Source organism: Mesoplodon mirus (assembly GCF_964341445.2).
Source record: "Mesoplodon mirus genome assembly, chromosome: 7".
Taxonomy (NCBI): domain Eukaryota; kingdom Metazoa; phylum Chordata; class Mammalia; order Artiodactyla; family Ziphiidae; genus Mesoplodon; species Mesoplodon mirus.
The window spans coordinates 47,628,853-47,656,836 of record NC_138983.1 but is presented as its reverse complement, the minus strand read 5'-3'; the positions used below and the strand labels follow the sequence as shown (position 1 = coordinate 47,656,836).

At 39.1% G+C, this 27,984-nt stretch overlaps 1 protein-coding gene across 3 annotated transcripts in view; it reads right to left on the bottom strand.

The window, feature by feature from the left end:
• CCDC90B (coiled-coil domain containing 90B) overlaps positions 1-26,967 on the bottom strand; it is a 54,373-nt gene extending 27,406 nt beyond the window's left edge. For 2 of the 3 annotated variants that reach the window (XM_082627357.1, XM_082627358.1), the window contains exon 1: positions 26,474-26,967. In XM_082627357.1, the coding sequence (XP_082483483.1) occupies positions 26,474-26,573 (100 nt within the window). In that variant the 5' untranslated portion in view covers positions 26,574-26,967. The remainder of the gene's footprint in view (positions 1-26,473) is intronic. The other variant, XM_082627359.1, reaches the window with a different exon arrangement.
• Positions 26,968-27,984: the final 1,017 nt, after the last annotated feature.

The window sequence follows — 27,984 nt, the reverse complement described above, 5'->3', positions numbered from 1 at the left end:
AATCTGGAGAAACTATTTTAAATAGACATACCCCAAACATAATTATTCCTAAAGAGTTCACCTAAAAACTCTTATCCCATTCCCCTTTATTTTATAACTTATGAAAATACTACCATACCAAGTTAAAAAAAATTTTTTTTTTTGGCTGACAAACTCTGTAACAGAAATAACATGAACATGTTGACCTTCGGTAAACTTACTTTTATTATAAAAGTAAGATATGTCTACATTGATTAAACCAGCAAACTTAAGCTAGCTTTAATACCAGACGTTAATTTAATATTGAATATTTCCTAGATCACGTGACCCTGAAATTCCTTCCGGCCAGTTTCTTTCATATTTAGAAATATTTAATTTGTAAGCACTTACTTTTAAGTCAATTAAATAGAGCTCTTTATAAATTTAATTTTGATAATATTTCCCAGAGGTAGAGATATTTCATACATATGTCTACACAGACACATAAACAGACAAATTTAGAGATCTCATAGCTTCACTTTAAAAACTTAATTATGATTCATGTACTACAATGTAAATTTACTAGTTATTTATAACAGTTGGAGTAAGTTATATTTCTTTGCTCAGATGACAAAGACTTTACTAGTTGTGGAAAAGACTTTTAATATTTGTATTTGTCCTTGATAAACCCTTAAGGAGGCTATGAATTAGATTTTGGCTGAGGGAGCCTTTCCAGTGGTTTGAGTTTAAAAAGGCCACTTTTTTCCTTTTTCCCTCGTTGGTTTCAGGTTCTGAAACCTGACTGAGCTAATTAGGTTCAGTCTCAGATCATTGTGGGCTGTATTTACATTTCTGATTTATAGAGATTTGCAAGACAAAGATGTTGCTTTTAATTCCACAAAGAACGGGTCTGTCACCTAAATGATATTAAAAAAGATTAATTTGCCCAACTATGTTTTCTTTAATTTCCTTTTTTATATCAGTGAGACGATTTCCAACTAAACTGCAATTCAGGAGTTCTGTGTTCTAGGATTTCAGGGCTTAATTTATCATGCCTTAAAAAGCTTGCATAAGGCATTCATCAAAGGCCCTCTTTCTCAGTTTTACTTTATACTGTATGGGCTCAGGTAATGCTACTGGTTTCCTTTACCATGTTTAATTAATAGTTCCTGAGGGGCAAATTCATATGCCCTGCCTTATAATACCAAGCAGGGGAAGCATTCACCAGTGAAACATGTCTATTCCACGATATAATTAAGCAAAAGAGATGTAACCATCTTATATAAAGCCCACTTAAAATGGGTACATTTTTATAAATTTTCATCTCAATTCTATCAACTTTTATTCTTTTAACTTTAGTTTCCATTAGGACCCAATCAACAAGTGTAGGTCTTACAAGGAGTCCTAGAAGCCTTTCTTTTTATCCTGACCATTATATCTATTTTTGTATAAAAGGGTCTGGGATCCCCAGTGGGGGGTTGAGCCAAGGGTTTCAAGCCCTTTTCTCAATCTTTTAACTTTATTGGCCTGTTGCCCCAAGTAACTGTTTGTCAGGTATCTGGGTGTAATTTTCTTCCAGCCTTTTAAATATATAAATACATAAATATAAACAAACAAATAAATAAAACACTGAGGTAAATGGAGTGGACTTGTCTGGGGCCCTGTAATGTTAGGGACAGCAAGGGATCCCTTTGGCTCATCCAACCTCAGGTAGCGCTGTATCAAACCTTTGATTTAATCCCATTAATTTCCATTTTATTTACTCCATTTAAAAATAACCATCTAAAGATTTCTTTATTAATTTGGGACATGTCCCTTTAAAATTTCCACCTGGTTGGGAAAAAGTCTCTAGAATTTCCCTTCAGTTTTTTTTCCCCCTGTTAATCAACCTAGTTAACATGAATTATTCTAATGTTTTTAGTAGCATCTGTAAGACCCACTGAGGGGAAGTGGAGACCGCAAACAAGGCTTCCCAAACCATTTGTATTTTTGGTTTGTTTTAAACTAAGGGAGTTTTTAGGTTAACCACTGCCAACTAAAAACTGGCATTTGCCATCTGCCTCTCTAAGGATTAAGTCACTAGTCACTGCAGTCACTGACCTTCAACACACCCTGAAAGGAGTTCAGGGCGGAGATCAGGAATGAGGCACTCTGTGTTCTGGGAAAAATTGACAGAACAGGCCTTCAGATAGTTAAGGTATTTTCAGGAGAAGATTTTATGAGCCCAAATTCTTGTATCTTTTCATATTTAGAAAAGCACTAAAGTCATCAAGGGAGACATATGCTTCTCATGACCAGCAGTAACCTTCTGCAAAAATGTGTGCCGGACTATATCCCCCTTCACTAAAATCATATATATACTGGCCTTTCCCTCTACCTCTTTGGAGCAGTTCCTCAGAGCTATCTGAGAGGCTGTCTCCTGGGCTGTAGTCCTCATTATGCCCCAAATAAAACTTAATCCACAACTCTCATGTTGTGCATGTTTTTTTCAGTCAACACCATTATATGTATTTCCCACCTTTTAATTTGTTCCCCCCCATAGGTATCAATAAAACAGCTGTTTATAATGAGCTCTCTAAAAATTTACCAATTGAAGTTTCTCAAATTTGAAGGATCCATCATCTAGCCATTAATGAGATATATCTTAATAGTGACTCAAACCAGTAAGATGCAAGAGGCTTCCCCGCAAGAGAGTGCAAAAGATGGCGCCTAAACAGGATCCAGAAAGTTTACTCCCCAAAAGAGTTAAAGTAAAAGACTTCATTGTACAGGTTGACTCAACAAAGGTTAAGATGGCAAAAAGCCCCTGAGAGGTGGTACAGTCACACAAAAGACTGCTCAGAATCCCAGGCTATTCGATAGGTTGCCAAATGTATACCATATGTGCACCTTTTGGATGGCAGAGACCAAGTTCTCAAAACATACACACAAACACACACACACACACAGATGAAGATCAGGTAGTACATTTACATTTCAAAGACACAGGAAGAGAAATGCAAGTCCCCCCTAGAAGGGCTTTTGTTTAAGGTCAGAATTCTGAAAAGACATTTTTATCAGGCTGGCTTTTTCTAACTTAACTGTGTATACAAAAAAAGAGCTCCATCTTGGGAGAGAGTGGCCAAGATGGTGGAGTAGAAAGACCCTGAGCTCATCTCTTCTCACGAGCATAGCAAAATCACAACTATCTGCAGAGCAACCACTGATGAAAAAGACTGGAACCTACCAGAAAAGATCTTCTACAACTAAAGTCATAAAGAAGGAACCACAACAAGATGGAGAGGAGTGGTGAACACATGATATAATCAAATCCCATCTCCACAAACTGGAGAATAATTGTATTGCAGAGGTAATCTCACAGGAGTGAGATTTCTGAGCCCTACATCAGGCTCTCCAGCCCGGGGGTCTGACACCTGTAAGATGAGCCCCCAGAGCGTTTGACTTTGAAGGCTAATGGGGCTTAACTGCAGGAGCCCCGCAGGACTTGGAGGAATAAGAGACTTCACTCTTAAAGGCCCACACAAAAATCTCACGCACACCAGGACCCAGGGCAAAGCAGTCACTTGATAGGCGCGTGGGCCAGACCTACCTGCTGGTCTTGGAGAGTCTCTGGGAGAGGCGGTGAGGCTCACCCTGGGGACATAGATACAGGTGGCAGAAACTGGAGAACATTCAGCTGTGTGAGCACTGCTGCTGCTGGCAGCTGCTATCTTGGCTCATTAGCCAAGACCTAGTACCACCCAACAGCCTGCAGGCACCAGTGCTGGGAAGTCTCAGGACAAACAACTAACTGGGCAGGGACATGGCTCTACCCATAAACACTGAAGCTGCCTAAAGACTAAAAAGCCCACATCCACCTCTGGACACACCCCTAGACAAAGCCCAGCCAACAGGAGGGCCAACTCCCAGCTCCAACCACCAGTGGGCAGGCACCAGTCCCTCCTGCAAGAAGCCTGCACAAGCCCTTAGACCAGCCTCACACACCAGGAAGCAGACATTATAAGCAACAAACCTACGATCCTGCAGTGGAGGCCAGACCCTACCCTGGGGCCAGCTGGGTCCTGGCCCTACCCACTAGCAGGCCAATGCAAACTTTGGAACACCCTGGACCCCAGATTCAACAGTGTCAGGAACTGGCCCCACACCAACAATCTGAAATGAACTCTGGGATCCCTGGGCCCTGAAGCCAGACTCCAGAACCAGCTCTGCATGACAGCAGCCTGGCACTAACACCAGGATCTGGCTTCACTTGCCAGTGGGTGGGCAACAGCTCAGGAGACTTTGGGACCCTGACTCCACCTACCAGTGAGTGAGAACTAGCCTTGGGACCCCTTAGGATTCTGCGACCATCCATGTCGTGACCAGGCCCCACTAAATAGCAGCTAGCAGCATCCACACAAGGCAGGCTGTGGCAACCAACTAGATTAGGGGCCAACCAAACCTACCAGACTGCCCACACAGCCCTCTTAGGGGGAACTCCTAGAGCATATAGCTTAGGTGACAAGGGAGGAGTGCACCGCTGGGATGCACAGGATGCTGCCTACAGAGGGACATTTCTCCAAGGTAACTAACCTGCCACATACATAAAAATACAAATAGCAAGTCAGACAAAATGAGATAGCAGAGGAATACGTGCCTGATGAAGGAACAAGATAAAACCACAGAAGAAGTAACTGATGTGGAAATAGGCAATCTATGCAAGAAAGAGTTCAGGGTAATGATTGTAAAGATAATCAAAGAACTCGGGAGGAGAATGGATAAACAGAGCGAGAAGTTAGAAGTTTTTAATGAAGAGGTAGACAATACAAAGGACAACCAAGCAGAGATGAAGAATACAATAACTGAAATGAAAATTACACTAGAATGAATTAATAGTAGACTAAATGATTCAGAAGAACAGATCAGTGAGCTAGAAGACAGTGTAAATCACTATAGCTGAACAGAAAAAAGAATGAAAAGAAATGACAGTTTAAGAGACCTCTGGAAAACATCAGCACAATAATATTGCATTATAGGGGTCCCAGAAGGAGAAGACAGAGAGGGCCTGAGAAAATATTTGAAGAGACAGTAGCTGAAAACCTCCCTAACCTGGGAAAGGAAACAGTCATCCAAGTCCAGGAAGTGCAGAGATTCCCATAGAGGATTAACCCAAAGAGGAACACACCAAGACATACTGTAATCATAATGACAAAGTTAAAGATAAAGAGAGAATACTAAAAGCAGCAAGGGAAAATCAACAAAAAACATACAAGGGAGCTACCATAAGGCTATCAGCTGATTTTTCAGCAGACCTCTGCAGGCCAGAAGGGAGTGGCACAATATATTTAAAGTGATGAAAGGGGAAAACTTACAACCAAGAATACTCTACCCAGCAAGGCTCTCATTCAGACTCGATGGAGAAATCAAAAGCTTTATAGACAAGCAAAAGCTAAAAGAATTGAGTACCACCAAACCAGCTTTACAAAAAATGATAAAGGAATTTCTCTAGATGATAAAGACCACCTAGAAGCTAGAAACAAGAAAACAACTAGAAACAAGAAAATTACAAAATGAAAAAGCTTACCAGTAAAGGCAAACATACAGTAAAGGTAGGAGATCATCCACACACAAAGCCAGTAGGGAGTTTAAAAGACGAAAGTGGTAAAATCATGTGTATCCACAACAAGCAGTTAAGGGATACACAAAACAATTAAATGTAAAATATGATATCAAAAACAGTAATTGTGGGGACTTCCCTGGCAGTCTAGCGGTTAAGACTCTGCGTTCTCAATGCAGGGGGCATGGGATTGATCCCTGGTCAGGGAACTAAGATCCCTCATGCCGCGCAGTGCGGCCAAAAAACCCCAAAAGCAATACCAAAAACAAACGAAAAAACTCCTGGTAATTGTGAGGGGAAGAGAGTACAAATGAAGGGTATTTAAAATGCATTTGAAATTAAGAGAGCAGCAACTTAAAACAATCATCTATATACATAGACTGCTATACAAAAACCTCATGGTATCTGCCAACCAAAAACTTATAATGGATCTACACACAAGAAAGAAAAAGGGGACTTCCCTAGTGGCACAGTGGTTAAAAATCCGCCTGCCAATGTAGGGGACACAGGTTCCAGCCCTGGTCTGGGAAGATCCCACATGCTGTGGAGCAACTAAACCCGTGCACCACAACTACTGAGCCTGCACTCTAGAGCCCACAAGCCACAACTACTGAAGCCCATGCGCCTAGAGCCCGTGCTCCGCAACAAGAAAAGCCACCGCAATGAGAAGCCCACGCACCGAGATGAAGAGCAGCCCCCACTAGCCATGACTAGAGAAAGGCTGCACACAGCAACGAAGACCCAATGCAGCCAAAAATAAATAAATAAATAAATTTATTTTTAAAAAGAAAAGAAAAAGGAATCCAAACACAACACTAAATATAGTCATCAAATCACAAGAGAAGTGAACAAAAGAAAGGGGAAATAAAAGACTTACAAAAATCCAGAACAGTTAATAAAATGGCAACAAGAACATATATATAGTTAATTACCTTAAATGTAAATGGACTAAATGCTCCAACCAAAAGATACAGACTGGCTGAATGGATACAAAAACAAGACCCGCATGTATGCTAACTACAAGAGACTCACTTTAGATCTAGAGAAACATACAGACTGAAAGTGATGGAAAAGGTATTCCATGCAAATGGTAATCAAAAGAAAGCCAGAGTAGCAATACTTATATCAGACAAAACAGACTTTAAAATAATGACTGTCACAAGAAACAAAGAAAGACACTACAAAATGATCAAAAGATCAATCCAAGAGGAAGATATAACAACTGAAAATATATATACACCCAACATAGGAGCACCTCAAAATATAAGACAAATATTAACAGACAAAGGAGAAATTGACAGTAACACAACAATAACAGGGGGACTTTAACGTACATGTTACATCAATGGACAGATCATACAGACAGAAACACAGGCCTTAAATAACACATTGGATGAAATGGGCTTAATTGATATTTATTGAGCATTTCACCTGAAAGAAGTAGAATAAACATCCTTTTCTCATGCACGTGGAACATTCTCCAGGACAGATCACATGCTAGGCCACAAAACGAGCCTCGATAAATTTTAAAAATTGAAATCATATCAAGCATTTTTTTCTGACCACAACACTATGAGACTAGAAATCAACTACAAGAGAAAAACTGCAAAAAAACACAAATACGTCGAGGCTAAACAATACGCTACTAAACAACTAATGAGTCACTGAAGAAATCAAAGAGGAAATAAAAAAATACCTGAAAAAAAGGAAAATGACAACATGATGATCCAAAACCTATGGATGCAGCAGAAGCAATTCTAAGTGATACAAGCTTACCTCAGGAAACAAGAAAAATCTCAAATAACCTTATGTCTAAAGCAACTAGAGAAAGAATAAACAAAACCCAAAGTTAGTAGGAGGAAAGAAATCATAAATATCAGAGCAGAAATAAATGAAATAGAGATGAAGAAAACAATAGAAAAGATCAATGAAACTAAGGCTGGGTTCTTTGAAAAAATAAGCAAAATTGATAAACCTTTAGCCAGACTCATCAAGAAAAAAAAGGAGAGGGCCCAAATCAATAAATCAGAAATGAATGAGGAGAACTTACAACCAAAACCACAGAGATACAAAGGACCATAAGAGACTACTACAGGGAACTATATGCCAATAAAGTGGACAACCTGAAAGAAATGGACAAATTTGTAGAAAGGTACACTCTCCCAAGGCTAAACCAGGAATAGAAAATATGAACAGACCAAGTACCAGTACTGAAAATAATTAACTAAAAAACTCCTGGGCTTCCCTGGTGGCACAGTGGTTGAGAGTCCACCTGCCGATGCAGGGGACACGGGTTCGTGCCCCGGTCTGGGAAGATCCCACATGCCGTGGAGCAGCTAGGCCTGTGAGCCATGGCCGCTGAGCCTGTGCGTCCGGAGCCTGTGCTCCGCAACAGGAGAGGCCACAGCAGTGAGAGGCCCGCGTACCGCAAAAAAAAAAAAAAAAAAAAAAAAACCTCCCAACAAACAAAAGTTCAGGACCAGATGGCTTTACAGGTGAAATATACCAAACATCTGGAGAAGAGTTAACACCTACCCTTCTGAAACTGTTTCAAAAAATTGCAGAGGAAGGAACACTTCTGACCTCCTTCTATGAGACCACCATCACCCTGATACCAAAACCAGACAAGGCTATCACAAAGACAAAAACCACATTCACTGAAAGATAAACAAGATGAAAAGGCAGAAGGCTATGTACCAGATGAAGGAACAAGATAAAACCCCAGAAACACAACTAAATGAAGTGGAGATAGGCAACCTTCCAGAAAAAGAATTCAGAATAATGATAGTGAAGATGATCCAGGACCTCAGAAAAAGAATGGAGGCAAAGATTGAGAAGATGCAAGAAATGTTTAACAAAGACCTAGAAGAATTAAAGAACAAACAAACAGAGATGAACAATACAATAACCGAAATGAAAAATACACTAGAAGGAATCAATAGCAGAATAACTGAGGCAGAAGAACAGAGAAGTGACATGGAAGACAGAATGGTGGAATTCACTGCTGCAGAAGAGAATAAAGAAAAGAGAATGAAAAGAAATGAAGACAGTCTAAGAGACCTCTGGGACATTAAAAGCAACAACATTTGCAATATAGGGGTCCCAGAAGGAGAAGAGAGAGAGAAAGGACCCGAGAAAATATTTGAAGAGATTATAGTTGAAAACTTCCCTAACATGGGAAAGGAAATAGCCACCCAAGTCCAGGAAGCACAGGGAGACCCATACAGGATAAACCCAAGAACAAACACGCCAAAACACATAGTAATCAAATTGGCAAAAATTAAAGACACGGAAAACTTATTGAAAGCAGCAAGGGAAAAACAACAAATAACATACACGAGAACTCCCATAAGGTTAACAGCTGATTTCTCAGCAGAAACTCTACAAGCCAGAAGGGAGTGGCATGATATACTTAAAGTGATGAAAGGAAAAAACGTACAACCAAGATTACTCTACCCAGCAAGGATCGCATTCAGATTTGATGGAGAAATCAAAAGCTTTACAGACAAGCAAAAGCTAAGAGAATTCAGCACCACCAACCAGCTCTACAACAAATGCTAAAGGACCTTCTCTAAGTGGGAAACACAAGAGAAGAAAAGGACCTACAAAAACAAACCCAAAACAATAAAGAAAATGGTCATAGGAACATACATATCGATAATTACCTTAAACGTGAATGCATTAAATGCTCCAACCAAAAGAAACAGGCTTGCTTAATGGATACAAAAACAAGACCCATATATATACTGTCTACAAGAGACCCACTTCAGACCTAGGGACATATACAGACTGAAAGTGAGGGGATGGAAAAGATATTCCATGCAAATGGAAATCAAAAGAAAGCTGGAGTAGCAATACTCATATCAGATAATATAGACTTTAAAATAAAGAATGTTAAAAGAGACAAGGAAGGACACAACATAATGATCAAGGGATCAATCCAAGAAGAAGATATAACAATTATAAATATATATGCACCCAACACAGGAGCATCTCAATACATAGGGCAACTGCTAACAGCTATAAAAGAGGAAATTGACAGTGACACAATAATAGTGGGGGACTTTAACACCTCACTTACACCAATGGACAGATCATCCAAACAGAAAATTAATAAGGAAACACAAGCTTTAAATGACACAATAGACCAAATAGATTTAATTGATATTTATAGGACATTCCATCCAAAAACAGCAGATTACACTTTCCTCTCAAGTGTGTACAGAACATTCTCCAGGAGAGATCACATCTTGGGTCACAAATCAAGCCTCAGTAAATTTAAGAAAATTGAAATCATATCAAGCATCTTTTCTGACCACAATGCTATGAGATAAGAAATCAATTACAGTGAAAAAAACGTAAAAAAACACAAACACATGGACGTTAAACAATACGTTACTAAATAACCAAGTGATCACTGAAGAAATAAAGAGGAAATCAAAAAATACCTAGAGACAAATGACAATGAAAACACGATGATCCAAAACCTATGGGATGCAGCAAAAGCAATTCTAAGAGGGAAGTTTATAGCTATACAAGCCTACCTCAAGAAACAAGAAAAATCTCAAATAAACAATCTAAACTTACACGTAATGGAACTACAGAAAGAAGAAAAAAAAAAAACCCAAAGTTAACAGAAGGAAAGAAATCATAAAGATTAGAGCAGAGATAAATGAAATAAAAACAAAGAAAACAATAGCAAAGATTAATAAAACTAAAAGCTGGTTCTTTGAGAAGATAAACAAAATTGATAAACCACTGGCCAGACTCATCAAGAGAAAGAGGGAGAGGACTCAAATCAATAAAATTAGAAATGAAAAAGAAGTTACAACAGACACCGCAGAAATACAAAGCATCCTAAGAGACTACCACAAGCAACTCTATGCCAATAAAATGGACAACCTGGAAGAAATGGACAAATTCTTAGAAAGGTATAACCTCCCAAGACTGAACCAGGAAGAAATAGAAAATATGAACAGACCAATCACAAATAATGAAATTGAAACTGTGATTAAAAATCTTCCAGCAAACAAAAGTCCAGGACCAGATGTCTTCACAGGTGAATTCTATCAAAAATTTAGAGAAGAGCTAACATCCATCCTTCTCAAACTCTTCCAAAAAATTGCAGAGGAAGGAACATTCCCAAGCTCATTCTATGAGGCCACCATCACCCTGATACCAAAACCAGACAAAGATACTACCAAAAAAGAAAATTACAGACCAATATCATTGATGAATATAGATGCAAAAATCCTCAACAAAATACTAGCAAACAGAATCCAACAACACATTAAAAGGATCATACACCATGATCAAGTGGGATTTATCCCAGGGATGCAAGGATTCTTCAATATACACAAATCAATCAATGTAATACACCATAATAACAAATTAAAGAATAAAAACCATATGATCATCTCAATAGATGCAGAAAAAGCTTTTGGCAAAATTCAACGCCCATTTATGATAAAAACTCTCCAAAAAGTGGGCATAGAGGGAACCTACCTCAACATAATAAAGGCTATATACGACAAACCCACAGCAAACATCATTATCAATGGTGAAAAACTGAAAGCATTTCCTCTAAGATCAGGAACAAGATAAGTATGTCCACTCTCACCCCTATTATTCAACATAGTTTTGGAATTCCTAGCCATGGCAATCAGAGAAGAAAAAGAAATAAAAGGAATACAAATTGGAAAAGAAGAAGTAAAATTATCACTGTTTGCAGATGACATGATACTATACATAGAGAATCCTAAAGATGCCACCAGAACACTACTAGAGCTAATCAATGAATTTGGTAAAGTAGCAGGATACAAAATTAATGCACAGAAATCTCTGGCATTCCTGTACACTAATGATGAAAAATCTGAAAGAGAAATTAAGGAAACACTCCCATTTACCACTGCAACAAAAAGAATAAAATAACTAGGAATAAACCTACCTAGGGAGACAAAAGACCTGTATGCAGAAAACTATAAGACACTGATGAAAGAAATTAAAGATGATACCAACAGATGGAGAGATATATCATGTTCTTGTATTGGAAGAACCACTATTGTGAAAATGACTATACTACCCAAAGCAATCTACAGATTCAATGCAATCCCTATCAAATTACCAATGGCATTTTTTACGGACTAGAACAAAAAATCTTAAAATTTCTATGGAGATATAAAAGACCCCGAATAGCCAAAGTAGTCTTGAGGAAAAAAAACGGAGCTGGAGGAATAAGACTCCCTGACATCAGACTATACTACAAGGCTATAGTAATGAAGACAATATGGTACTGGCACAAAAACAGAAATATAGATCAGTGGAACAGGATAGAAAGCCCAGAGATAAACCCATGCACCTATGGTCAACTAATCTATGACAAAGGAGGCAAGGATATACAATGGAAAAAAGACAGCCTCTTCAATAAGTGGCGCTGGGAAAACTGGACAGCTACATGTAAAGGAATGAAATTAGAACACTCCCTGACACCATACACAAAAATAAATTCAAAATGGATTACAGACCTAAATGTAAGACCGGACAGTATAAAACTCTTAGAGGTAAACATAGGAAGAACACTCTTTGACATAAATCACAGCAAGATATTTTTTGCTCCACCTCCTAGAGTAATGGAAATAAAAAGAAAAATAAACAAATGGAACCTAATGAAATTTAAAAGCTTTTGCACAGCAAAGGAAACCATAAACAAGACGAAAAGACAACCCTCAAAATGGGAGAAAATATTTGCAAACCAATCAACGGACAAAGGATTAATCTCCAAAATCTATCAACAGCTCATGCAGCTCAATATTAAAGAAACAAACAACCCAATCCAAAAATGGGCAGAAGACCTAAATAGACATTTCTCCAAAGAAGACATACTGATGGCCAAGAAGCACATGAAAAGTTGCTCAACATCACTAATTATTAGAGAAATGCAAATCAAAACTACAATATGGTATCACCTCACACCAGTTAGTATGGGCATCATCAGAAAATCTACAAGCAACAAATGCTGGAGAGGGTGCAGAGAAAAGGGAACCCTCTTGCACTGTTGGTGGGAATGTAAATTGATACAGGCACTATGGAGAACAGTATGGAGGTTCCTTAAAAAACTAAAAAAAGAATTACCATATGACCCAGCAATCCCACTACTGGGCATATACTCAGAGAAAACCATAATTCAAAAAGACACATGCACCCCAATGTTCATTGCAGCACTATTTACAATCGCCAGGTCATGGAAGCAACCTAAATGCCCATCGACAGATGAATGGATAAAGAAGATGTGGTACATATATACAATGGAATATTACTCAGCCATAAAAAGGAACGAAATTGGGTCATTTGTAGAGACGTGGATGGATTTAGAGACTGTCATACAGATACAGAGTGAAGTAAGTAAGAAAGAGAAAAACAAATGTCATATATTAACGCATATATGTGGAACCTAGAAAAATGGTACAGATGAACCAGTCTGCAGGACAGAAACTGAGAAAGAGATGTAGAAAACAAACATGATACTATACATAGAAAATCCTAAAGATGCCACCAGGAAACTATTAGAGCTCATCAATGAATTTGGTAAAGTTGCAGGATACAATATTAATATACAGAAATCTGTTGTAATTCTACACAATACAATGAAAATCAGAAAGAGAAATTTAAGGAAACAATCCCATTTACCATCGCATCCAAAAGAATAAAATACCTAGGAATAAACCTAAGGAAGCAAGAAGACCTGTATGCTGAAAATTATAAGACACTGATGAAAGAAACTGAGGATGACACAACAGCCAAAACAATCTTGAGAAAAAACAGAGCTGGAGGAATCATGCTCCCTGACTTCAGACTGTACTACAGAGCTATAAGAATCAAAACAGTAATAGTACTGGCACAAAAACAAACACATCAATCAATGAAACAGGATACAAAGCCCAGAAATGAACCCATGCACTTACAATCAATTAATCTATGACAAAGAAGGCAAGAATATACAATGGAGAAGGGACAGTCTCTTCAATAAGTGGTGCTGGGAAAACTAGACAGCTACATGTAAAAGAATTAAATTAGAACATTCTCTAACACCATACACAAAAATAAACTCAAAATGGATTAAAGACCTAAATGTGAGGCCAGATACTATAAAACTCCTAGAGGAAAACATAGAACACTCTTTGACATAAATCACAGCGATATCTTTTTGGATCTGTCTCCTAGAGTAATGGAAATAACAACAAAAATAAGCAAATGAGACCTAATTAAATGTAAAAGCTTTTGCACAGCAAAGGCAACCATAAACAAAAACAAAAAGACAAACTATGGAATGGGAGGAAATATCTGCAAAGGATGCAACTGACAAGGGATTAATTTCCAAAATATACAGTTTATACAGCTAAATATCAAAAAATAATACAATCAAAATTTGGGCAGAAGACCTAAATAAATTCTTGGCTTGACAGCTTTTTATCTTTTAGTAATTTATAGATGGTGCCTCAATGTTTTCTCAATTGCATTTTTTTCAAGAAGAAATCTGATGTCAGTCTTATCTTTGTTGCTCTGTATTTAGTATGCCTATTTCATTTTTTTCCCTGGATGTTATTATTTTTTGATCTTTGCTTTAAACAAATTTTATAGTGATGTACCTTGGTTTAGTTTTCTTCATGTTCCTTGTACTTGAGTGTTTGTTGAGCTTCGTCATTTTATAGTTTCCCTCAAATTTGAAAACTTTCACCCATCATTTCTTCAAAATTTTTTTGCTACCTTCTATTTTTGGGCCTAAAGTTACACATATATTAGGCCAACTGAAGATGTCTCCGAGCTCACTGGAACCTTTTTTCTACCTCCTCCTCCCACAGTCTTTTACACTTTGGATAGTTTTTACTGCTATATTTTCAAATTTTCCAATCTTCTCTTCTGCAAGACTAATTTTTTTTTTCTGAGCTCAGCAGAATTTTATTTACTTTTTAAAAATTTCTTCATAGGAAAGAAAAATTATTTTGTGACAACATCAAGACTACCAACTCAGGAACAACCAGATGGAAGAGATGCATAGGACAAGTTATATTGCAAGACAAATTTGTTGGGAGTTCTATCTAATGCAGTTTTCATATAAAACCTTCTAGTTTTGATATCTAGAAACTCAACTTGATAGATTTCTTACCTTTTCCATATCTTCTAAGCTTTTAAACATGTTTATGTCTGATAATTCTTACATCTGTCAGTTCTAGCTTGGTTTCAAATTATTGATTTTTTCTCTTCATTATGGGTTGTGTGTTCCTGAGTTTTTCATGCTTGGTGATTTTTGATTGGATGCTAAATAATAAGTTTGTTACCTTGTTTGGTGGTGGATATATTTATAAGTATTCTTGAGCTTCATTCTGGAATGCACTGAAATTGCTCAGAAACGGTTTGATTTTTTTAGGTCTGGATTTTAATATACATTATTCAGGCCCAGAGTAGTGCTCAGTCTAGGGTTATTTATCCCCAACTAATGAGGTAAAACCCTTAAATATATCCTACCCAATGTCCCACGAATCATGAGTTTTTTCCCATCTGGCTGATGGAAACAGACATTGTTCCTGGTCCTGTAGGTGTGTGGGGTACTGTTCTCCTTAAATACATGTAACTGTACATATATGTGCATGTGCGTACATATATGGTATATATATAGGGTGGTTCTTTCTCTAGTCTCAGGCAGTCTTCTCATATGTACACCCTGTTCACTACTCCATTAAGTACTCTAAGTGGATCCTTTGCTAATCTCTGAAGTTCTCTCTCTGTGCACATTCTCCTCTATGGTATCTGTTCTGTGAACTCAAGTCCTTTTAGTCTCCCATACTGTCAGTTCCATCTCTTCAACTCTAAGAACGTGCCAGGTATAGTAACCAATCATCTTACTTGGCCTGGAACTGAGGGATGGATAGTCCAGGGCAAATCAGACTATATTTGTCACCCTATCACTAGGTTTTCTCTGAGTTCCCCCTCCCTGAACCACAGCCAGAAACTGAAGGTAACAAGCGAGGGTAATAATAGTTTCCTTAGAAGATAAATATGGTGCCTGAAAATCCGTCTTAGAAGGAAGCCAAAAACTAGGTAGCTTTCCTTATACAGATATTTCTTCAGCATTCTTCACAGTACCCAACTCTTAACAAGGATATTTATGTTTCATACCTTTAAAATTAATCAATAAAAATCACTTCATGAGTTGTAAAATAGTTGGATTTGTGATTTTAGCAATAGGTTGGGGATTTCTGTAAATTCATGGGGTCTCAAACAAGATTTATTCTAAATGAGTAACACTGGAAATGGAGAAGATGAGGGAAATGTAAACCTGCTGCATAAAAAAAAAAAAAAAAGTTCATGTAACATATATCCTGGTTGGACTTCCTAAAGAGAAGCAGAGTAAAACAACCAGGCTAGTTTTTATACCATGTCCCAAAAGAAGAAATACAAGTCAGATTCTGCTAAAAACAAACAAACAAACAAACAAATGAAACATTCAGGAAGTTTAAAAAAATATCTGGTGTCTGGAGAATGGCAAGTTCTATAATACTGCTACAAAGGTAGGAGAGTAGATACAGGGAATAGGGAGAATGGACTAGAAAGATAGACTGGCCCAGACTGTGAAGATCATGGCTTGCAATGCAATGGTATTTAAAGTTTATCATGTAGGCCAGTGGTTCTCAACCCTATCTGTATATCAGACTCAACTGTAAGGATTTCAAAGAATAAATATACCTAAACATAATTGTTAGAGTTATTTGTGTAGTAGTTCTGAGGTACAGTCCAAGCTTATAATGCTTTAAAATCTTAACAGGTAGCCCTGATGCACAGTCAGATTTCTAAGCCAAAGCAGCCACTATAAATCAAAGTTCTATGAAAACAATAACGATAATAAATATATTCTTCAACATTTGTACTCTGTACCTTTTTTAGCTCTTCAAAGAATCAAAGTTGAAAAAAAATGTAAAACTGAAGCAAACTGTAGAGTCCACACATAGCTGCTGCTCTTCATCCCTCACCTCCCTCACTCTGACAGTGGTCTGCTTTCTTTCCTGAGTAGGAAAACTGCAGAGGCAGCTGGTAATACTTTGTGTAGGCATGTGAGTTATATGTAAATCACATGCAAAGAAACTAAGAATCATTTCTCAGATGGCCCAAGTGAAGAATATTTGTCTCAGGGGAGATCAAGATGGCAAAATAGAAGGGTGTGGAGCTTACCTCCTCCCACAAATACATCAAAAATCCATCTACATGTGGAACAATTCTCACAGAATACCCAGTGACCACTGGCCGATCTGATACAATCAAAGCTTCAAGAAAGATCACCATGTAACACAGTAGGACTAAAGAAAAAAAAAAAAGAATTGGGACAGGACCTATGCCCCTGGGAGGAAGCTGTGAAAGAAAAAAGCTTCTCTCACTCTGGGAACCCCCTTCACTGGCTGGGAGATCAGCCGGAATAGATAGAGCGCTTCAGAGACTTAGGGAATAGTGCAGCAACTGGCTTGCAGCATGCAGAATAGAGACCAGCATAGCCAGTCCTGGCCACCTCACTGCACTCCCCATCCTGAGATGCGCGTCTGCTAGTGCACCTGGGGACTGGGGGCTGAAACTCGAGCTTCAGCAGACAGACCCGGGGAGAGGACTGATGTTGTCTGAGAAGAGATAGCACAAAGCAGCTGGAGTGTGGTCCAGGCTGCAACTGGGAGTGTGTGCAGGACGGAGCCTGGGTCTGCCACAGAAGCCCCACTGTTAATGCATGTGTGAAGGGAGAGGTGATATCCCACCATAGCAGCCTGATTCTCAGCATGCTCACAGCTGGTATGGCTCTGACTCTACTAGCTCTGGGAACGTGCAAGTGCCAGTGGGTTGCCCATACCCAGAGGTGGGGCTGAAACCTGAGCCATGTCTCCAAGGATGTGAGAGTTTGGCAGATTTATGATGCTGGTGCCTTTGTAAGCTCAGTGCCTGTGGGTCATCCGAGCTGATTACTGGTGTTCCCATGGCTGGGGCAGGTCTGGCATTAGCATGCACACAGAGGTGGGGCTGGGGTCTGGGCTAATTCTGTGGCTCCCACAGCAGTACTGGTGCCTGTGTGATTGCAACGGAAATGCACTAGGGACCTGCGCTGGTGGCTTTGTGAGCATAGCACCTGAGGGACATTTGGGCTGATTGCTGCATTCCGACAGCTGAGGTGGGGCCAAGCGCAGTGCCAACAACAGTGTACTCTGTGAGCACACATGGATGACGGGCAACATGACAGAGTGCACTTCCTGGTGGACAGCTCCTCTGAAGCTGTCCTGAATATGCAGAAGCATATTCAGTGGCTCCTCTACCAGAAGAAGTGCTCCAGTCCTGCCTACCTTACACCTCAGCTCAGACATGGATCTAGGGGCTTCTACTCCAACAACTGGGGAGCAAACAAACCCTGCCCCTGACAGGGCTGTGACAACCAGACCAAAGGTGAGACCATGCTCAACATCCAGTGCAGGCTCTGGTTACCACAACACCAATCACACCCCCCTATCAAGGGGATAACGACAAGAACACACTGAAGGGATACATGGCAGGCATCCATACTAAAAAGTGTCCTCACACCAAAAATATTAGACTCACGGAGGCTATGCAGGGACACACCAACATAAAAACAGCCCTTCAAGACCACAGTAGATAACTGTTTCTCCTAGATTCAGTCAGAGAAATATAAGTAAAATTAAGCAGAAGAACCACCCCAAATTAGAGGATCAAGAGAACTAGTTTGAAAGAAGAAACAATGAAACAGATTTGTACAGCCTACTAAACGCTGAGTTCAAAAAGGAGGTAATAAAAATACAGAAGGAATTAAGAATAGCTATTGATAGAAATACAGATCACTGTAACAAGGAACTAGAAACTATAAAGGGGAGCCAATTAAACTAGAAAACTAATTTGCTGAGACGAAAACCAAACTAAAGGCAATAAACAGGAAACTAAATAATGCAGAAGAATAAAGAAGTGATCTGGAAGACAGAGTAATGGAAATCACCCAATCAGAACAGCAGACATAAAGACAAATGAAAAAAAGATGAAAGCAACATAAAAGACCTATGGGATAATATAAAGTGTGCCAATCTATGCGTAATAGGGATCCCAGAAGGAGAATAGAAAAGGGGATTGAAAATGTATTTGAAAAAATTATGGTTGAAAACTTCCCAAGCCTAAAGAAGGAAACAGATATCCAGGTACAGGAAGCAAGAGGGTCCCAAACAAGATAAACCCAAACAGACCTACGCCAAGATATTTTATAGTTAAAATGGCAAAAGTTAAAAAGAGAGGATTCTAAAGGCAGCAAGAGAAAAATAAAGAATTAGTTACAAGGGAACCCCCCTAAGGTTATCAGCTGATTTCTCTACAGAAACGTTACAGGCCTGGAGTGGCAAGATATATTCAAAGTAAGGGAAAAACCCTGCAACCTAGGATACTCTACCCAGCAATATTACCATTTAGAATAGAAGGAGAGATAAAAAATTTCTCAGATAAGCAAAAACTAAAAAAATACAGTAATACTAGACTTATCCTAAAAGAAATATTGAAAAGTGTTCTCTAAATAGAGAAGCAAGAATCAATCGGAAAGAGAAAATCACAGTAGGAAAGTAAATCACTTAAATAAACCACTACAGAGATTAAGAAAAAAATTTTATGAAAGTGATTATAACTACAATGCACAGAAAAGGATAAACATGAAGATGTAAAATAGGACATCAAAATCACAAAATGTGGGCAAAGGGAGTACGAAAATGTTGATCTTTTAGACTGCGTTTGAGTTTATATAACTACCAGTCTAAAGCGAGTAGACATAGTAATGGGTTAACATATTTGGAAACCGGGTAACCACAAATCAAAAACATACAATAGGGCTTCCCTGGTGGCGCAGTGGTTGGGAGTCCGCCTGCCGGTGCAGGGGACACGGGTTCGTGCCCCGGTCCGGGAGGATCCCACTTGCCGCAGAGTGGCTGGGCCCGTGAGCCATAGCCACTGAGCCTGCACGTCCGGAGTCTGTGCTCTGCAACGGCAGAGGCCACAGCAGTGAGAGGCCCACATACCACCAAAAAAAAAAAAAAAAAAATACAATAAATTCACAGACACCAAAAAGAAAGGTACTCAAGCATAATACAAAAGAAAACCATCAAGCCACAAAAAGAAATACAAAAAGCAAAAGAAACAAAGAATACAAAATTAACTGGAAAACAAGGTTTAAAATGGCAATAAATACATATTTATTTATTCAATAATTACCTTAAATGTCAATGAACTAAATGCTCCAACCACAAGTGGCAGACTGGGTAATAAAACAAGAACCTACATTATGCTGCCTACAAGAAACCCACTTTAGGGCAAAGACACACATAGACTGAAAGTGAAGGGAAAAAGACACTTCATACAAATGGAAATGAAAAGACAGCAGGGGTAGCAATACTCATATCAGACAATATAGACTGTAAAACAAAGTTCATAAAGGAAAATAAAGAAGGACACTGTATAATGATAAAAGGATCAATACAAGAAAAGGATATTACACTTGTTAACATATACACACCCAATATAGGAGCACCTAAATACATAAAACAAATACTAACAGTCATAAAGAGAGAAACTGATGGAAATACAATAATAGTGGGAGACTTAAACACTGCACTGACATCAATGGACAGATCATCCAGACAGAAGATCAGTGAGGCAACAGAGATCCTAAAGGACACAATAGAACAATTAGACTTAACTGATATCTTTAGGACATTACATCAAAAAAAAACCCCAGAATACACATTCTTTTCAAGCACACAAGGAATATACTCTAGGACAGACCATATACTAGGACACAAAACAAACCTCCAAAAATTTAAGAGGATAGAAATTATTTCAAGCAGCTTTTTTGACTACAATGGCAAGAAATTAGAAATCAACCACAGAAAAAGAAACATTACATGGTGGGTAAACAACATGCTACTAAAAAACCAATGGGTCAATGACAAAATCAAAGAGGAAATTTAAAAATATCTTGAGACAAATGACAATGAAAACAACCATAAAAAATCTATAGATACAGCAAAAGCAGTTCTAACAGGGAAGTTAATAGCGATACAGGCCTTCCTCAAAAAAACAAGAAAAATCTCAAATAACCTAACTTACCAGCTAAAAGAATTAGAAAAAGAACAAAACTTGAAGTCAGCAGAGGAAACAAATAATAAAGATTAGAGAGAACATAAGGAGTACCCTGGTGGTGCAGTGGTTAGGACTTGGCACTTTCACTGCCTTGGCCTGGGTTCAATCCCTGGTCGGGGAACTAAGATCCCACAAGTCACAGCATGGCCAAAATAAATAACTAAACAAAATAAAGAATTAATCAAAAAAAAAAGGGATTCCCTGTTGATCCAGTGGTTAGGACTCTGTGCTTTCACTGCCGAGGGCCTGGGTTTGATCCCCGGTTGGGGAACTAAGATCCCACAAGCCATGCGGCATGGCGCAAAAAAAAAAAAAAAAAAAAAAAAAAAGAGGGAGAAAGAGAGAAAAAATAAACAGATTAAAAGAAAGTAGGGGAGGGCCTCCCTGGTGGCGCAGTGGTTGAGAGTCCGCCTGCCGATGCAGGGGATGCGGGTTCGTGCCCCGGTCTGGGAGGATCCCATATGCCGCGGAGCGGCTGGGCCCGTGAGCCATGGCCGCTGGGCCTGTGCGTCCGGAGTCTGTGCTCCGCAACGGGAGAGGCCACAGCAGTGAGAGGCCCGCGTACAGCAAAAAAAAAAAAAAAAAAAAAAAAGAAAGTAGGGGAAAAAAATCAATAAAACCAAGAGCTGGGGAATTCCCTGATGGTCCAATGGTTAGGGCTCCACGCTTCCACTGCAGAGGGCAAGGGTTCAATCCCTGGTCGGGGAACTAAGATCTTGCAAGCTGTGTGGTGTGGCCAAAACAAAACAAAAAGAATAATCTTAAAAACAAACAAATGAAAAACCAAGAGCTGGTTTTTTGAAAGGATAAACAATATCTACAAATCTGGCTAGGCTCACCAAGAAGAAAAGGGAGAGGACCCAGATAAACAAAATAAGAAATGAAAGAGGAGAAATAACAACTGAAACGCAGAAATACAAAAAACTGTAAGAGAATACTATGAATAATTATAGGCCAATAAATTCGTCAACCTAGAAGAAATGGACAAGTTTCTAGAAACATACAGCCCACCAAAACTGAATCAAGAAGAGAGAATACGAACAAACCAATTGCTAGAAGTGAATTAGAATGTATAATTTGAAAACTCCCTGCAAACAGAAGTCCTGGACTGGGATGGCTTCACTGGAGAATTCTATCAAACATACAAAGAAGAACTTATACTGATCCTTCTCAAACTCTTCCAAAAGATTGAAGAGGAGGGAACACTTCCAAAGTCATCCTCTGAAGCCACCATCACCCTGATACCAAAACAACACAAAGACACTACCAAAAAAGAAAATTATAGGCCAAATATCTTTGATGAATATAGATGAAAAAATTCTCAACAAAATAAGAGCAAACCGAATCCAACAACACGTAAAAAGGATCATACACCACGATCAAGTTGGATTCTTCCCAGGATCATAAAGATGGTTCAACATATGCATATTAATCAATGTAATAAACCACACCAACAAAAGAAAATACAAAAAAACCCACATGATTGTGTCAAAAGATGCAGAAAATGCACTTGATAAAATTCAACATCCATTCATGATAAAAACTCTTGCCACAGTGGGTATAAACGGAACATATCTCAACATAATAAAAGCTATTTATGACAATCCCACAACCGACATAACTCAATGGTGAAAAGCTACAAGCCTTCCTGCTAAAATCTGGAATAAGACAAGGATGCCCACTCTCACCACTTCTATTCAACATAGTATTAGAAGTCCCAGCCACAGCAATCAGACAAGAAAAAGAAAAGGTATCCAAATTAGAAGAGGTAAAGTTGTCATTATATGCAAATGACATGACACTATATACATAAAACCCTAAAGACTCCACACAATAACTACCAGAACTGATAAATGAATTCAGCAAGGTAGCAGGATATAAGATTAACGTACAGAAATTGGTTGCACTTCTTTACACTAACAATGAAATATCAGAAAGGGAAAGTAAGACAACAATCCCTTTTAAAACTGCATCAAAACAAAACAAAACAAAAACTTAGGAATAAACCTGACCAAGGAGGTTAAACACTTATATGCTGAGAACTATAAAACACTGATAAAGGAAACTGAAGGTGATTCAAAGAAATGGAAAGATATCCCATGCTCTTGGATTGGAAGAATTAATATTGTTAAAATGGCCATACTACCCAAAGCAATGTACAGATTTAATGCGATCCCTATTAAATTACCCATGACATTTTTCAAAGAACTAGAACAAATAATCCTAAAATTTATATAGAACCACACACACACAAAAAAAACACATCCACAACTGCCAAAGTAATCCTGAGGAAAAAGAACAAAGCTGGAGGCATAACCCTCCAAGACTTCAGACAATGCTATAAAGCTTACAGTAATCCTAACAGCATGGTATTGCACAAAAAGAGACATATGGATCAATGGAACAGAACAGAGAGCCCAGAAATAAACCCACACACCTATGATGAATTAATCTTTGACAACTGAGGCAAGAACACACAACGGAGAAAAGACAGTCTCTTTAGCAAGTGGTGCTGGGAAAGCTGGACAGCTGCAGGTAAATCAATGAAGTTAGGACACTCCCAGGACTTCCCTGGTGGTCCAGTGGTTAAGACTCTGTGCTTCCACTGCAGGGGGCATGGGTTCCATCCCTGGTTGGGGAACTAAGGACCCCGCACGTCGTGTGGCGCAACCAAAAAAAAAAAAAAAAAAAAACGCCAAACAAAAAAAACCCACTCCCTCACACCATACACAAAAATAAACTCAAAATGGCTTAAAGACTTAAATGTAAGACGTGACACCATAAAACTCCTAGAAGAGAACATAGACAAAACATTCTCTGCCATAAATCATATCAATGTTTTCTTTAGTCAGTCTCCCAAGGCAATAGAAGTAAAAGCAAAAATAAACAAGTGGGACCTAATTAAACTTAAAAGCTTCTGCACAGCAAAGGAAACCATAAACAAAACGAAGACCACCCTTAGAATGGGAGAAAATATTTGCAAACGAAGTGACCGACAAGGGATTAATCTCCAAAATATACAAACAGCTCATGCAGCTCAATATCAAAAAAACAAACAATCCAATCAAAAAATGGGCAGATCTAAATAGACATTTCTCCAAAGAAGACATACCGATGGACAAAAGCATATGAAAAGATGCTCAACATCACTAATTATTAGAGAAATGCAAATCAAAACTATAATGAGGTATCACCTCACACCGGTCAGAATGGCCATCATCAAAAAATTACACACAATAAATGCTGGAGAGGGTGTGGAGAGAAGGGAACCTTCCTACACTGTTGGTGGGAATATCAATTGGTACAGCCACTGTGGAGAACAGTATGAAGGTTCCTTAAAAAAATAAAAACAGAGCTACCACATGATCCATCAATCCTACTTCTGAGCAAATATCCAGAGGAAGCCATAATTCTTAAAGATAATGCACCCCAATGTTCACTGCGGCACTATTTAGAATAGCCAGGACATGGAAGCAACATAAATGTCCACTGATGGATGAATGGATAAAGAAGATGTGGTACATCGGAATATTACTCAGCCATAAAAAAGAACAAAATAATGCTGTTTGCAGCAGCATGGATGGACCTAAAGACTATCATACTAAATGAAGTCAGAGAGAGAATGACAAATATCATATGATATCACTTACATGTGGCATCTAATATAATACAAATGAACTTATTTACAAAACAGAAACAGGCTCACAGACATAGAAAACAAACTTATGGTTACCAAAAGGGAAAGGGTGGGAGGAGGGATAAATTAGGGGTTTGGGTTTAGCAAACTAAACCCAAACCAGATACAAACTACTACAAACCAGATACAAACTACTATATATATCAATAAAATAGATTAAAAAAACAAGGTCCTACTATATAGCACAGGGAACTATATTTAATATCTTGTAATAAAGTATAATGGATATACTCAATACCTTGTAAGAACCTATAATGGAAAATAATGTAAAAAAAGAATATATATATGTATAACTGAATCACTCTCCTATACATTTGGAACTAACACAACATTGTAAATCAACTATATTTCAATAAAATTTTTTTAAAAAGACAAAAATGAAGTATAATGGAAAAGAATTTGAAAAAGAATATATATATGTGTGTATATATATATATATATATAACTGAGTCACTCTGCTGAAACTAACACAACATTGTAAATCAACTATACTTAAATAATTTTAAAAACTTACTGCTAACTTCAGAGCTGCAACACTTCAGTGACGTGGGTGATCATTAATATGTATTTTTACATGATGGTCTGTAGATGTATACTTTGCTAGATGCATCAGAATTATCAGGATTAATATATTAAATAATAAACTAACACAGAGATCTATGGGCTCCACCTCTCCAGACTGACTCAGTAGTTCTGCGGGAGGGCCAAAAAATCTGTTTTTGAAAGCACCCCCAGTGTTTTTGATGTTCTACTAATTTTGGGAAGTAGTAATGAACTAGGAATCCAGCAACTATTGGTCACAAAACTTAGACAAACCTTCCTGTGTCTTCCTTTATCTTTAAATAGGGAATGGGACTAGATGATAGTTAACTAAGACCCTTCCCTTGGTCAGACGTCAAGGTTTTCAAATTCCTTGATTACTGACATTATGAGGCAAGCTTAAACTACTTGTACCCAGTAAACATTCAATAAATATTTGTTTAGTGAAGAGGGTCACAAATCATATTAGCTCTAAAAGTTTACAAAGGATTGAGGCTGCGGTGATTCTCCAGGGTTCAAAAAAATCCTACGTCCATTTTGTAAAGCCCATCATAATGTGCGTGTATACTAAACACCTAAATATGTACAAATACCTTGCAAGGACTCTGGGAACTAAACATTGGTCTTATAGATGGGGGATCTACAACTGCAGTCTTGCTGGGTGAGTAAAACGAAACAATGAGCAAAACAGCACAAAGTAGTGGTACTGGGCGGCTCAGTTCACCCGGCACTAAAGATTTAAGGTGAATAGACAATGGTTATTACGAAGTGCCTACTCTGCGGACAACCTTAAAGAGTTTTAAAATTAGGGGGAAAAAGATTCTGGAAACGTCTCTCAAAGTCAGACGTCCAGGACACACTGCTAACAGCTGCGCCTCCCAGTCAACCATTGTAGTTACGGCATTCCCGTTTTCTTTTCCTTCCTTTTTTTTTTTTTTTTTTTGAAAGGCTACTAGGTGATTACAGAGTACTGAAAATCAGCGAAAATAAAGCGGACCTGACCTGAAATGTACGCTGTAGTTTACCAGAGACCTGGGTTCGAGGACTGCACCTAAGCAACACAGTCTAAGTCTGAACAGGCCGCGAAAGATATACAGCCTCTCCGAACACAGATTACTTTACGGTTGCTCCCGACACACCTACGAGAGGGCGGGGATTATCAGCCCCATTTGATAATAATAATAAGAAGGGTTCAGAAAGACGCCAGAAAGACGCCTGGCGGGCTAGTGGCGGAGCCAGGCGGAAAGCCAGGCCTTCAGAGGCAAGCCCTCCGAAAAGGAAGGCGGTCCTCTTCTCCGTCCTCGACCCTCCCGCCTCAATCCCTCAGAGCGAGGCCCGGGAGCACGGTCGCCAGGACCCGGAGTGGGCTGGAAGGCGTGGCACCTTCGCCTCACGCTCGCCCAAGCAAGCACGAACCACGGACACCGTCCTTCTACAGAGCACGCAGGCATCGGTGATGCGGTGCCTTTTCTCACCTCTCCTCAGGGCCGGCGAAAAACGCCCGCGGGGAGTTGAAACCCGGCAGCCTCCGCTGCTTTCAGAACGCAGTAGTCGCCCAAACCAGCGACCCCACATATCTTCGGCTTTCCAGCTGGCGGGGGAGGGAGAAAGGCTGGATGAATCGCGCTCAGTCTTTTGCGTAAGGTAGTTCTGGTACCGCGAGGGTGCTGGGAAATGTAGTTTTCGGCCTGTCACACAAGCGTCTCTCGGCGCAGGCTCGCACCGCTGTCCCGCAAAGCTGGGCCTCTTCACAGACGGACCCACAATTCCCTAGCATGGTTCAGAGCTGCTCCGCTTTTCCCACCGCCCCTCCCCAACCCGTGCACGCCGTTACCGCCCTAAGAAAGCGGAATCTTGTTTGAGAACCTTCCGCCTCCCGTTTCCAGGCAATGCGATGTACAGCTCAACAGCCAACTCCCACCGGAGAGCCAATGCCCATTGCCAGTTTGGCTCAGTGGGAGACGGAGTCACGTCTAGCCCCACGGCAACCTGGGAAGTGCAGTCCTCGGCCGCTGAGCATCCTGGGGAATCGCCTGGGAAGTGCAGTCCTCGGCCGCTGAGCATCCTGGGGAATCGCGCAGAGACCTTCTGGGAAGTGTAGTCCCGCGGGCCCCTCATTCTTGCTGCTTCATATCCTGCTGCTTCGCCCTCTCGTGTACAGGAGGACGAAATGTATTTGGTTTAGTCGCTTTCTTCAGGGAAGCTGAATTCCTTCGTTTCTACGGTAGACCAGATTTTAAACCTTCATCCCTCTCAGACCTCAGTACTCCAGACTTTTCCCCACATGGTAAAATGTTGAAAATAACAACACACAGTAGTTGTGGGGTTCAAATGTGCCAATATATTCTGTGTAAATTCTAAAATGGTAAACAATTGTTAGGTTTTAGTGGCTTAATTATTCTTACAAGGATGTAAAACAGTTACCACTGGGTTGGCCAATCTATGAGTTTGTTTTTAAAGCTTTGTGAGCTTCAGCTTCTTGACAAGCACTATGCTAAGCACTGAGGCACATTAAAAGAACGCTTGATTCCTGCCAGGACTTTAACAGAAAATAAATGGAGAGGAAATATAAATGGCTAAAAAAAAAAAAAAAAAGTTTAATCTCACCAGTTAAAAAAAAAGTAAAACCTAAAGATAAACCATTCTTACCTGTTAAAGATTTTCTGAAAAATAATGATCAATTCTACCAAATAAGCCATCAGATAGGGTCACTCAAGCTGCTGGCAGGAATTTATGTTAGTACAACATATTTGGAAAACAATTTTAATAATATATATAAAACTCGAAAAATTGAATATATACATATATATCCCCAATATGACTATAATTCTGTTAAACAATATGAGTAAAGTCAACAGGCATTGTTAATAAAAATAACTGCAGCTGCTCACAGCCTGGGAGATACAGATCAGTAAGTGGGAACACAAATTACCTTAAATTCAGTAATGATTATGAAAAAAGTGTACCTCTTTTATACCTCTTATTA